Source organism: Dendrobium catenatum, unplaced genomic scaffold, assembly GCF_001605985.2.
Source record: "Dendrobium catenatum unplaced genomic scaffold, ASM160598v2 fragScaff_scaffold_659, whole genome shotgun sequence".
Taxonomy (NCBI): domain Eukaryota; kingdom Viridiplantae; phylum Streptophyta; class Magnoliopsida; order Asparagales; family Orchidaceae; genus Dendrobium; species Dendrobium catenatum.
The window spans coordinates 1,855,139-1,870,062 of record NW_021319121.1 but is presented as its reverse complement, the minus strand read 5'-3'; the positions used below and the strand labels follow the sequence as shown (position 1 = coordinate 1,870,062).

At 32.0% G+C, this 14,924-nt stretch overlaps 1 protein-coding gene across 6 annotated transcripts in view; it reads left to right on the top strand.

The window, feature by feature from the left end:
- LOC110094766 (serine/threonine-protein kinase EDR1) overlaps positions 1-14,924 on the top strand; it is a 52,598-nt gene that overhangs the window by 32,711 nt on the left and 4,963 nt on the right. For 4 of the 6 annotated variants that reach the window (XM_020820092.2, XM_028695596.1, XM_028695595.1 and 1 more), the window contains 3 exons: positions 2,107-2,196; positions 12,742-12,828; positions 14,043-14,157. In XM_020820092.2, the coding sequence (XP_020675751.1) occupies positions 2,107-2,196; positions 12,742-12,828; positions 14,043-14,157 (292 nt within the window). The remainder of the gene's footprint in view (positions 1-2,106; positions 2,197-12,741; positions 12,829-14,042; positions 14,158-14,924) is intronic. The other 2 variants (XM_028695597.1, XM_020820090.2) reach the window with 1 other exon arrangement.

Here is a 14,924-nt window from a genome sequence, read left to right as displayed (position 1 = left end):
TGAGGATTTACATGAATATGCATGACCCACACTACAGGAAAAATGCTCATTACCGGCGGTTCTAACCGGCGGTTCATGGACCGCCGGTGTTACCGGCGGCATAGCCGGTAGTGTGACCGCCGGCTTTTAACGGCGGCCTAACCGATGATTTTGCTACGTTACCCACCAGATTTTGAGGTCCTTTAAAAGTCAATTTCTCATTTAAATCTAATAAAAGATGTCTTTTCTAATTTTTTTTAGAAAAAAAGTATATAAAATATTTGCTAATGTTTTGATGAACAAACATAAATCACTATTTTAATCAAAAAAAATTTCAAGAGATAAATATCTTTGGGATGCAATTAATTATAGGGGCTTGCCGTTATATTAATCTATACTCCAAAATAAAATAAAATTTATTCAATCAAGCATGTTGGGTAGACAAAATGTTATGGGCAAATAAAAAAAAATATAAGCTTTATATTTCAGTTCATAGAAAAATATTTTATTTTTTAGGATAATATATTATTTTCTATGTCATAATCAATCACAAAATATCTCAAATCCATGATAGCAAAAATTTGTGCAATTTGTGATTTCTATAACCAAATTGAGTTTATTCTTATTTCCAGATGTCATATACAGTCTAGGGCATGTAATTAGATAAACTTTAATTGAATAAAATTTCTTATTTGAGATTTCAATCTATTTTGTGCAAGTTGTATGTTTGATTGCTTTGAGTGTGGTCCAAGTACGCCACATAATTTTGAAGGCGCCATCTCTTTGTACCAATATGGGGCATTGATTTTTTTGTATGGTGAAAATTTTCCTTAACTTCTTCTAAAAATGCTTGTTATTTTTGGCTTGCTAGTCTTGATCTATTTCAAATTTTATACAATTGGGATTCTAATTGTGATGAAAAAATAGTAATTCCTAAGTTTGTTTGGTCTTAATTTCTTATTATTTTCTTTGAATTTTTTCCATATTACATTATCATTTGATGTAATAATCGAAAAAATTCAAAGAAAATAATAAGAAATTAAGACCAAACAAACTTAGGAATTACTATTTGTTCATCACAATTAGAATCCCAATTGTATATATATATATATTAGTGTTTGTATATTTAGTGGCGTTCCTTGCATTATCTACATCCATTACATCCTTGTGTTGTATTAAAAAACTAATCCCAAACTCCCTTCATCAAGTGTTGCCTCCTACGCCACTACCATGAGCTAATACCCACCCATATTGTATTGTCTTCATTTTGTAGTATCTTGGAGGTTGTCTTGCTTCTTACACATTTTTTAAAGGATGAAAGTCCATCTTAAATATTTTATTGATTGAAAGTTGGGCTTAAGACCAACACAAGTAGCGATGAGGCCAGTTATAGATAAGGGTGGTGCATGGTTCTAATTATAGGTTGAACTCCATGCAGCTAGCTAGTGAATATTTAATTAAAGATTGTCCGAGACCAAATTCAAATCTATTACTTCTATTATGTGAATTCTAAAGCATATTGCTCGAGCTAGAGCTCTTTGGTGCCGCTCAAGTTTTTATTTTTATTTTTTTTAAGTATTTTTTTCTTATAATGATATCGGAATCGGGGATCCTACTAGTAGAATATGTGGGCTCATTAATGATTTTGGTCAACTTTTTAGTGAATTTGGTCAACTTTTTTGAGTCATGTTATATAGCTCTATGCAAAATTCCAACTTTCTTGCGATTCTTAAACTTTAACAAGCTAGCATTATAAAGATTGCACTTAACTCTGTTGCCTTCCATGTCAATAAGCAAAACTAGGGATAGCCTGGAGAATTTGGCATAATATCTTGAGATTGGGTATCGATTTTCAAATTAATTTACTATTGCTCGGAATATTAATGGCTCCATTATTAGCATCATTACATTGAAAGGCATGCAACATTGATTATTGTTATGATAGAAGTCCCTCAACTATTTTCAATTTGATGTGATTTCTTTTTAAATAATGTAAAAACTAATGCCAAATTGATATTAATTGTCTAGAAAGATTATGCACTTACACTACATGATTAATACGTTATTTCTTATTCTAATGCGCTAATGTCCTATTTGCTGAAGTTGAGTTATGATTAACTCTTGCAGTCCCGAACATCCACTTTCTCGAGCACATGGACGGTCCATGCTTGGTGGTGATAGGCAATCATTTACGGAATATGGTGCAGCTGGATCAAGGTTCCTGATTGTCTTTATTGATGCTTTTTATCTTTAGATTGGCTTTGCTGAAAAAAAAAAAAAAAAAAAAAAAAACGTGCAACTTCGGTTCATTTTTAATTCCATTTTTAAAAGCATTCACATGGTTATTTTGTTATATTTATGCTTAAACTTAATATTCGAAATAGCCTGTTTTATAATGAATTGTAAAACTTAGTATTGTTGCTTTGTCCTTTTTTGCTATAAATTTATGGGTATCACGATTGCTTGTGAATTTGTAATGACATAGAATGTAGCAGAAGGATAGAAGTGGCTGGTGAGAGTAGCGAAACAGACCATGTAATAAAAATCTCTACTTTATATTAAAGCCTATCATCATTTGTGGAACTGACCTTCCCAAATTGCCCCACTGTTGTCGTTGGTCTTGCTCAAGCCTTGTAAGTGCTTTGCAGACCACGTGTATGATCTCATGGTCGTCAACATGAGCAAGAGAGATGAAAGCAAGGGACTGGAGTTGTCATGAGCAAGAAAGATGTGAGTGAGCATGAGACGTGAGTTATAGACCTAGTTGATGATGTGAGCTAGAGAGATGCAAGGGAGATAGGACATTATTATCAAAGTGATGCTGCATTGTCGTCTTGGAAATTGTCGCTTTCTCTGCTCATGTCGCATAAGTGCAAATTTCTATGGGGGAGCCAATTGATCATCATCGCAGCTGCATTTGTTAAATGATCATCGCTAATGTTGTTGCTATTGGAAAAGAAGAGGTTTAGTGGCTTGGGCACTTTCTAAAGAGTATGTTGATCACAGAGTGGGGTAGTGTGGAGGAGAAAATGAGGCGAATGAGGCTATAATTATTTTGGGTGTCAATGAAGTGCTCATAGAGAATAAAGAAGGGGCGATAGGGGCGAGGGAGGCTTCAAAAAGCTAAGTAGAGAGAAGGAAGTGTAGGATTTGGGTCTTGAAGGCTATAGATGATATAGTGGAGAAAGAGGGCGTTTAGTGATCTCAAAGTGCTTAGAGAGGATTGAAAAGGGTTAGCAAGGGAATGATATTAGGAGATCAGGTCAGACTTTTTGGCAGAAGAAAATTAATGTTCTCATAAAATAAAATTGGAGAAATTAAAGTGACTAAAATGTGAAAAGTTATTAGGAAAATAGAACAAGACCCCAAAATATTTATAAATTTTGCTAAAATTATCTTTTATTTCATTTTTATTTATATCTAAATTTTATCTACATTTTAAGAAAATGTTGAGCCTAAAACAAGTTGTCTAAGCTTTAGACTAGATAATGTAATATTGGTTATAGTCAATTTAAATGTAGTAAAAAAATACAAATTTTGAGTCGAGATTTGATGGAGCTGTTTCAAGACAAATAGGTTAATTTAAAAAACTTATTTATTTTCTTAATTTTAAGTCAGTTGATTATTTACATGCATCTACGTTAAGAAAATATGATATTAGAAGTTCATCAGAAGTTTTAATTATTTTAAGATGATAATTTAATTAATATTCATTTCACATAATATGGTTTTACTATTTTCTTCTCATTTAAGTAAGCCTCATCAATATATATGTATGTATATTAAAATAAGTACTAATAAATCACCAAAGTAACAGTAATTTCAACAACTATAGTCATATAGATCTATTTGTCATTATTTTTATTCTATTTTTTTTTTTTAAATCTCTTCATTCGAAGCATTCTAGTTCCTATATAGTAATAAGGAAATACATGCTATATCACATAAGTAGTGTAATCTAAGTAATAGTATCAATTAAGGTTTAAAATTGCGCAATTGGATATTGAAGCATTTTTTTTTTCATGAGGCGAGGCATAAGCCTCAAAGCGTTTTGAGGCGTAAGCCTCAAAATTCAAAAATCGCGTAAAGTGAAAAATAAATATTAAAAATAATTTTTTATATAATACCCAAATAATATATTAAAGAATGATATATTAACTTTCTATTGAACTATAAAGTAATAAATTTGCATACAAGTGAAATAAAAAAATCCACAAGACCTAAAGTGGCAAGTGATAAATTGCGTGAAATAGAATTGAAATCTAAATAATACAAGAGCAAAATAAGTTGGAATATAGAAATTACGTAAAAGTATCCTATAACATTAAGTTCAACTCTAAATTCCTTCTTTGTCAGCTTCCCACTCATCCACATTTAATTCATACAAAAGCTGTTATAATTAGCTACTACTCAAAAATCTCTGCATTGTTATCACATATTGTGGTCTTTATTTGAGACATCGTTATAAAAAATTGGTCTCTCTCCTGCCTCATCATGTGGAGTTCAATGCATCTCAATTTGTTTCTTTTTCATTTATTTTAATCTTCTCTTTTATAAATTTTTATCATTAACATAAATATGAGAATAATACTCTAAAATTTTTAGAGGTGGTGGTGTGCCGCTTTCAAGTGATTTTTAGCGGTGATTACGATGCTGGTAGCTACGACTAAGGTAGTGGCCTGGAGGTCGAGGTTGTTGAGAGGAAATTGATGCGGCTTGAGGGTGCATGATTGCATGATTTATTCGGGGCTTTAGTTTAGGATTTAAGTATGATTTATAAAAAATATATAAATCGGGTAAGGTGTACGCCTTAATGAAAATATTTTGCTAAACTTTTTAATGAAGATTGTGATAATAAGATTGACTATAGTGATATTAGCACCCTTAATGAAAATAAAGATTTCTGTTTTTATCGGCGTATTAGTAAAACTGAAGTTAGAGAATATTAGATTTGACTTATGTTAAGAAAGGTAGGGGTAGACCTAAAAAGACTTGGTTAGAAAATATTAGGAATGACCTTTCTTTATTAGATTTAAATGAGAATTTGACTTTTAATAGGACACAATGGAGAAAAAAGGATTCATGTAGCCGACCCCACGTAGTGGGATAAAGGCTTGATGTTGTTGTTGTTGTTGTTGGGTAAGGTGTACGCCTCATGTCGGTATAGCGACGCGGGCCTCAGCCATGCTAAGGCGCAAACCTAATAAAAAAAGCTTGAGGGGCGTTTCACTTGAATTGTGCTGAGGCGGGCCTCATATTATGCAATTTTAAATAATGGTATCAATTATCTTAGCTAGCTCTCTAATTCTCTCGAAGGAAGAGAGGAAGCATCTCACTGTCCTTAGGGTGATTGAAACCTTCATGTTGCATGAAATCTTAAATTTCTTAAATTTTACTATCATATTTAAATTACATAGACCATGGCCTCTGTTTTATAAAAATGAATCTAATTCCAAATAACAAGGTACGGCAAAAACAAATAAAAAAGAAGATCAAGTTCATCATGTAAATAACAAACGAAACATTGTTCAATGCATCTAGAAGAAAAGCAAGAATGAATGGTAAACAAATTTGAAAATAACATAAACAAATTTTTGGGAAAGGACTCATTTATCATGACATGTCAAACCCGAGAAGCAGAGGCATTGGAGGTTGTCCAAGTTTCAAAGCTCTGTAATATGGACAGGTAAGTGGCACAATAAACTTGAAGATTTAAAACTATGAAACAACACTAGCAAATTATAGCCTATGAAAATGAGTGATCACATAACTACATCATCTTCTCTGATGGCTGATCAATGAATCATTGGGAGAATTGGAATGCAGAGAGTTGGTCCTTGGAATGTCAAAACGCCATTCCCATAAATCCTTGCTAAAGATAATGAATACACATCCACGTAAATATAGTTTCTTATTAATCAGCTTTGTAAGAAAGTCACTAGTTTCTCTTAAAGCAAACTGAGAGACTATGCTAATCTTGCTACAATTTTAATTGAAGAAGTTGAATTTCTTTTTTTCTTTTTGTAATTAAGGTTAGGTTGGGCTATGTCGGTTGACTTGACTTGACTGAATGGCATGCCAACTTGGGTTTCCTAGTTGGGTTAATTAAGTTGGTTTGGTTGGTTTAATTTGAACTTTATTAATTGGATGGGATTTTGACAATACATGGTATGCTTTACTATTCCTACCACCCACTTTTATCTATTCCGTAATGTTTTACATAATTTGGTATCAGTGTGAAACTTTGTCTAGAAAATCTTCATCCGCATCATGACATCAATGAAGTTTTAAATGACATGCTCTAACGATTATGATTTCATCCTCCCGTTCACCACCCCACCATCATCTTCGTCCTCAAATCCCATTCATAACAGCTCTTCACCTGCCTGGCCATGCTACAAAGAAAGGGGTTTCCCACCCATTTTCCATCTCAATTTGCATTCAATATGTATTTCATTTTTGCATATTTTACCTATTTTTTAACTGCAATATGTTGACAGAAGGTGGTTAACAAAGAAATAATCTTGTAAGCTGTTTCAGGATGCGAGCATGTTGAGCTCATTTGGTTGATATTTTTAACTGATAGTGCACATTTTTTGGATAAGAAAATTGATATGCTCTTTGAGAAATTTGCTTTAGCATGTTTGTTTTTAGAACAAATTTATGGAACTGATTTTTAAGGACTTTTCAACTTCTCAATCAACTTTGTGAAAAACTTAAGTACAACCAAATAAGCCCTTAGTTTCTTATGTTGGCTAACTTAGGGTTCCAACTTGATTTGATACTTAGGGTCTATTTGGGGTGTTTTTTTATTGCTTTGTTTTTCAGACAGTTCCTACATTTTGTATTTGGCTACTACTTTGTTGTTGCTTTTCAAAAATTTTTGTGGCGGGAAGTTTTTTTTTTCAATTATATGCTAGGATGTGGTTGCCGTAAGAAAGTTGTTATTTAACTTTAAAAAAATACTCAGAATATTTCAAAGTTGCTTTCCACATTATAATTTTACAATTATCTTTATAATAAGTTGAAGCTGATAGTATTATCTTTACAACAAGTTACAACTAGAACTATGTTTACAACAAGCTGTAGCTATCCTAAATGGACCCTTAGATTCTATAATATCAATGGGGAATGCCCATACTTGTTTTTGGTCATATGATGAATCATGTCAAGCTCAACTTAATTTTTTATTCTTAGTTTTCATCAGTTCATAAAGCAATTTAGTGTAGTTGAAACATCTATTAAATACAACAAGAACAACAATATAAAGCCTTATTCCACTATGTGGCGTTGGCCACGTGAATCATTTTTTTTTATTATGTCATGTTAAAAGTTAAATTCTCATTTAAATCTAATAAAGAAATGTCATGTCGAATATTTTTTAACCAAGTCAGTCCTTTTAGGTCTATATCTACATTTCTTAACATAAGTCAAATCTAATACACTACTTTTCTAACCTAGTCATTATAAGGCCGCCGTTTTATGTGACCAAACCATCTAAGGTGACTCTCTCTAATTTTATCTTCCACTGGAGCTACTCCAACCTTTTCACGTATATACTTATTTCGTATCATATCTCTAAAAGTAAAGTGACTCATCCACCCGAGCATCCTCATCTCTACAACACTTAACTTAATATTATGCTTCTTTTTTAATGGGGAATATTCTGCACCATAAATCATTGAAGGTCTAACCACCATCTTATAGAAATTTCTCTTAAGTTTGAGGGAGACTTTTATATCACACAACAAGCCCGATGCGTTTCTCCACTTCAACTATCTAGTTTGAATTCTACTAATAATATCCTCATCTATTTCACCATCAATCTGAATAATAGACCTAAGATATCTAAAATGTGTACTCTTATTAATGACTTGATCACCCAAAATTACAATCCCTTCACTAGATCTATTATTACTAAAATTACACACCATATATTCAGTATTAGATCTATTCAAATGAAAGCCTTGGTCTGACTTTAAGGTTGACCTCCATAATTCAAGTTTACCTTCAACTCTTTACTCCCTCTCTAGTCTTATCAACAAGAAAAATATCATCAGCAAAAAGCATACACTAGGGTACAACATCTTGTAAATGTCTAGTGAGAACATCCATGACTAAAGCAAAATGATACGGGCTTAAGGTTGATCCTTGATGTAATCCAACTGAAATAGGAAAATACTTGGTCAAACCACGTTGTGTTTGAACCCAAATAATAACTCATACATATATATCCTTAATGAGTTGAATTATTAACCCCTTTTTTTTCTAGAACTCTCCATAAAACTTCTCTTGGAACTTTATCATATGCTTTCTCTAAATCAATAAATATCATATGTAGATCTTCCTTATTCTCTCTATACCATCAAACCTCTCAATAAATGTATAGTTTCCATAGTAAACATACCTAGCATGAATCCATATTGATTTTGAGAAACATTAGTATCATGCTTAACCTATGCTCCATAACTCTCTCTCATATTTTTAAAGTATAACACATTAACTTAATTCCTCTATAATTCGCATAATCTTGTGCATCAACTTTATTCTTAAAAATAGGAATCAACACACTCATTCTCCACTCATCTAGCATCTTTTTAGTCTTCAAAATAATATTAAAAAGTTTAGTAAGCCAAGAAATTCCTTCGTCTCCTAAGCATTTTTACATCTCTATTAAACTATCATCTGGTCCAACAACTTTTTCGCACTTCATTTTCATTAAAGGCTCTCTAACTTTAGTTTTACTAATACGCCGATAAAAACAAAAAAAAAATATTTTCATTTAGGATGCTAAGGTCACTAAAGTCAATCGAATTCTCATAATCTTCATTAAAAAGTTTAGAAAAATATCTCATCTACCTTTATTGAATATCCTCTTCTAAATATTTTTGATCTTCATCCTTAATACACTTCACTTGAACTAAATCCTTACTACTACCATCTCTTTGTTTGACTAACTTATATATATCTTTTGCTATCCTTTCAAAAAAAAAAAAAAATCTTTCGCTATCTTTAGTATCTAATCTATTATATAAATCATTAAAAACTAAAATTTTTATGTCACATGTTATTTTCTTAGACTCCTTACGAGCCTCTTTATATATTTCCCAATTATCATAATTTTATATTTAAATCAATTTTTATAATAAATCTTCTTATTTTTTTTATTTTCTTGCACATTTTGATTTTATACAACAACAATAACATCAATCCTTTGTCCCAAGTCCTGAATGAGAAAAGTGAAGTGTTGCGTTAGGTAGTCGACAACCAGCGGAAAATTTTGATTTCATCACCAACTTTTTTTATTATTATGAATTTTTTCTTTTGATACTCTAAGCATATCTTTTGCAATATTCTTAATATCACTGACTATTTTTTTTCACATAACATTAGCTTCCTTATGCACAAATAAAATCTTAAAATATATTATCTTTCTCTTAAAAATATATATATTTTTTAATATTCTTTAGATATCCCATCTAATTCTAAAACAACGTTTTACTTTATTTTTTTTTATTTTCTTCCCCTTCATCTTAAAGTCCAAAACTAATAAGTGATATTAGATACATAAACTTTCACTTGATATAGCTTTATAATCTTTACAATATAAACGGTGTATTTTTCTTATAAGAAAATAATCAATCTGAGTTTTACTATATCAATTCTTATAAATGATAAGATGTTCATTTTTTATTTCATAAATAATGTATTAGCAATTACAAAATCATAAGTTAAAAAAAAAAATCTAATATGATCTTACCACCTTTATTAGTTGCTCCAAACTCATATATATCATGAATTTTTAAAATAATCTACCTCTCTACTAACATGTACATTTAAATCTCCTCCAATAATTTTTTTTTTCTTCAAGAGGTATCTTTTGTATTAATTTTTCGAAGCCATTTTAAAATTTTAATTTTGAACCTATTTTCAAACCTACTTGAAGAGCATAAGCACTTATAATATTAATAATCTTTAAAATTGTAATTCTATCTCAATTTCTTTTAATTTTTACAACATTATCCTTTAAACTTTTATCTATAATCACATCTATACTATTTCTAGTATGACTCTTACAAGAATACTATAGTTTAAATCCTAAATTATCAATCATCTTAGTCTTCTCTCCAACCCATTTAGTTTCTTGAATGCTTAGAATATTTATTTTCCTATGAAACATCTATTAAATAATATACACAAATTCCAGGGTGATTTTGTTGAATACATTGACTCAGCTACACGGCTATAAAAGTGCAAAGTGATCTTTATAAGTTGTAATTGTATTAATAACTAGTCTGACGTATTAAAAAGATAAAGGAAGTCAAAAGATAATTGGCATTGCAACAATTTTGCAATTATTCCATTGTTATCGTGCTCTTGATCATCTCTCTCTCTCTCCCTCCCAATAACCTTTGCAAGAATCTCATAACAAATAGGACAAAGATATGGATTCTTTGACCGTGCCATATCTAAATTCAGAAATAAACTGTGATGGAGGTTATCATCTAGTTTTGAGACCAATGTTCCTTAAATTTGCATCTTGAATTTTGTTGTATATTATGATAACATTATGATAACATTTCTATCATATCGTAATAATTTTTTTGGAAGAATGATGACAGTTTATTTGACTATTTTTTATATCATACTAAATTTTTGGGGGAGATAAATCTCCTTATCAACTTCTCGGAAAGCTAAAAATAATGCCACGTTGTATATATTACCATAGCAAAAATATTTTTGCTCTTCTATATACTTAGGTCTGAGAAACCATAACCTTGGAAGGCATTTAAGCATTTGGTTTTTCGTTTCTGCTTATTTCAGCTATTCCCTAGCGCAATAGGTTGACAGCACAGCAGGTAATTACCAAATAACTTGTTTGCTGTTTCAGGATGCGAACTTTTTAATCTCATTTGGTTGATCTTTTACCTGTATGTGCGCATTATTTGGATATTAAAATTGATCTGTTTTTTGATAAATATTTTTTGAAGTAGTTGCTTTTAGAACAAATTTATGCTAGTACTTTATAAAGCAACTTTTAACACCCGATCTACTTTATAAAAATAGAGAAGTCCAACCATGCAAGTGCTTAGTTTTTTTTTTCCCCCTACTAGCTTAGGGTTTTGAAGACGTTTTGATACTGTTATACGCTATAAAATAAATGCAAATAATCATATTTGGTTTTTAGGAATTGTGTGAAGCACAAGCACGTTGTTGAATCTTGCTTTTTCTTCAGGCCATAAAGCAGTTCAGTGTAGTTAAAACATCTAATCATAACTACAGTCTCAAAAAAAGAAAGCATGGTGGATTTACTTGGATACATGGATTAAGCTACGTTGCTATAAAAGTGCATTTTAACCTTTATAAATTGTAATTTAATGCATAACTAGCCTGACATATCATTAACAATAGGAAATCAAAAGATAATTGGCAGTAATTAGTTTTGCAATTGTTTTATTGTTCTCATGCGCTTGATCATGCCTGTTTCTCTCGCTATACTTACCCACCCTCCCCGTTCTCACAAATAAATAAATAAATATAATATAAATAAGTCAAAACTCTCCAACATTTGATTGTGTAACATGTTTTCTATGGAATGTTGCATGCTGCTTCATATATGTATTGCTTCTGCTTTCCTGCACCTGTCTTTACTCCAGATTGCTGTTACTAGGACTGGATTGATTGGAAGATGTATGGATTTCAATGGAGGTGATTTATCTTGGGTTGAAATGGTAGAGCACACTAGCAGATGTTAGCAGTGTAGTCGAGGTGAATATTTATTAGGTATTTATTCATGAAGGATTATCAATGGGCGGCCCTAACCTTCTAGTTGCTGGTTGTTTAAACGACTGCTTGTATAGAATAGGAGATTGAGAGTTTTTAAGTTGACATCCCACAAGGTATGCTTAAATTTACTGTCAGAAAAAGAAGTGAAGTTGTTGGTGGCTATTTCACTCTTGATAAGGTTTTGTCTTCCTGTTGCTTGTTTTTATATTTATTTATTAGTTAATTAAGTTTATCTTGCAATGGCGTTCTTCTCAATAAATTATTGTTCCTCAAGTTCTTGCGCTCACCATGTTCTATTTTGTGGTGCATCGTGTGCATGTACTTTATATCCTGTTTTCAATCCCGTCTCATGTTTGACCTGGCAGTTTCACGTGATTTGATTATCCTGCAACATAGCTTTCTCCGTTATTTCAGTTATTGAACGGAAGTAATTTAGAGAAAACCATATAATTTATGAAATATTATTTTTTAAACTCGAGGGGGTAGTTTTTGTTATTGAGCAAATATTTAAATATTAACCCCTGCAATTGATCTGCGTCTTATTTGAAAAGAAGAAAAATATTCATCATCACAATATTGAAATTAGGAATGGTTGGGAGACTGTTCGTGTGTTATCCACCCTTTTATGCATACCCCTTTGCATGGTACCTTTATACAACTTGGGTAACGTTGTTCGGTGGAGTTGTGGGATAGGAATTTTTATATGCTTTTTATGACTGATTCTTTTTCATTATGTACTTCTATTATTACGATTAACTTTTGAAATGCAACACTTTTATTCAGCCGCTTTTGCTAAGACACGCATTTAAAAAAGTCATTAATGCCTTATATGGAAGTGATACTGTCCATTATTTAAACTCAGAAGCTGCCTTTTTCTTGATACGGGTGCTAGGCTTTTAAATAAGCTGCAAACAATGTAAAATTCTCTTTCTTGGCATGTCTGGTGGATCTAATTGATTTCCCCTTTATCTGTAGGTCAGATGGTTCTTCAACATCTGAAGTTCGTAGGTTACGAAGGAGAAGCATAAGCATTACACCAGAGATTGGTGATGATATTGTCAGGTTGATTTTTTCTTAGATAAGACTTTTCCATTCCGAAATGTTGGGGCATGTAAGCTATATTGTTGGAATGTGATGCTATTTCTGTGTTTACAAAAAGTTTCTTTATGTTTTGGATTTGTTGCATTTTTTAACCCATTTCTTGAAAACCACAATTTGGTCTCATTTGTGAACATGGCGATTAGGTGAAGTTGGGTGGGCATACCCAGTCCATTGAGAACTGGGGAGGGATGACAAACACTCTTTAAAAATTGCCAATTCTTGTCTTAAATCTTTTGACATATCTTTAGCGTAATTCAGCCCCTTTAAACATAGAGATAGGGATTGTTGGGATGATTTTAAAACTGAAAAGTCCTTTTTTTCTTTCATGCACTCTGGCAACCCTACTTCTCTTTCTCTACACGCAAAACAAGGCTATTGCCTCCTCTTTTCGGTAAACATCAAAATTTTCATTGCCCTGCTCTCCTTTCTTCTTCCCTCTTCTTCCAATGATGTGTAATATTCTTGTTCAATGTCTTACACAATGGACATTTGAAGACCACTAGAAAGAGTAGTAGAGGTCTGGTCAAGAAAGTTTACTTGGAATGAAATGAACTAACCGAATGTCTATCCTGGAAGGAACTACAATGAACTAAAGCACGAACTCAAAGAGGACTACTACAAATGCTAAACCATTTGGCTAAAAGTTGAGTAGAAGGTTCTTAAATTGCACTCTTTTTTCCTCATTTCATGTTCACATGCGAAAATGATAATGAGCATTTTTGGTTATTTCATTTCCGTTGGTTGATATTTGGTTCTTTTGAGTTTTGTAGCGTTTCTCATATCGAACAGAAAAGGTGTCTAATAGCCAGTTTGTTGAAATGAAGGGGACTATTTTAGCCTTACATAAGGATTCATGAAATTTTCCTGTTCTTTTGCCTTCTCATGAGGCTGCTCATCTCCCTAGTTGGGGTTACATATTCTATTCTGAAATCTCAATGATTGGAAAACAGAAATTTAGCACACCATTTGTTGATATTCTTTATTCTTCAACTGCGATTTTATGATATAATTCAACACTGGTTTGAATTAAATGCGCTGTAACAGTGTCATAGTGCAATATATTTTGGTCTCTGATTTATCTTTTTTTATAGTATTAATTGAAATAGCAATCTAATTTTATTTTAGTTAATTACTAAATGTTAATATAATCGTTTACCTTACCTTTTTTTTTCTAGAGCTGTTCGTGCTATGAATGAAACATTGAAGCAAAATCGTCTATTGAGGGATCATCATGACGACCGCTTGGGTTCGTGCTCAGTAAATGAGAACTCTAGTGGCCCAACAAAGCATGTATGTGACTTGTTCTGGTTCAACTACTTCCTGCAATGGTCTACTTGTCTTGTTCTATATCACAACCAAAGCAGTGCAAGATGATCTTTACTATTGAGTTCTGGTCTCTCATTCCTTGGCTGCATCGTTCTCTTTTACTTTTCTGTGGCTATAGCTTATCTATTTGAAATTCATCAACTTCAGTTTTCTAGTAAATCGTACACTTTATTTTTATTTATAAATGCTTCTAGGTTGATTATATTATTAGGATGCGCATTTGATGTAAAACGAAAACGCATGATTGCTAATGAATGGGTCTCTTCTCCAAAATCTGAGAGCAAGTTCAGATTTCACCAAAAAATATTCTGAGAAATTTTCTTGTCCCAAAACCTCCCAAAAATCTGAGAGAACTCCTTTTCGGAATTCTGACACAGTTCAGATTTTTCTCCCAAACTCGGAGAGGAATATCAGCAATCAAGAAGCAGAGGAAGGGCACTGTTCCCAATCCTGAGAGAAATTCAATTTCTGCTAGGGAGAGGAAAATTAACTCCAAATTCCTTCCACAAAAGCTGAATAATTCCATAAGGGAATCTGAAATGCTTCAGATTTTATGTCATTTTTTTTTCTTTTCTCTCAGAAATCTGAGTGGAAATCCAATTCTCGGTGTGGGGAGGAACGTCTTAGCAGCAAGTGTTTCACGCTTGGTGAAGGAAGAGAAAAGCTGAGGGAAAACTCCAATTCCAGGTTCTTGACTTGGGAAGCAATCCGGAACAATTAAGAGGAGGGAA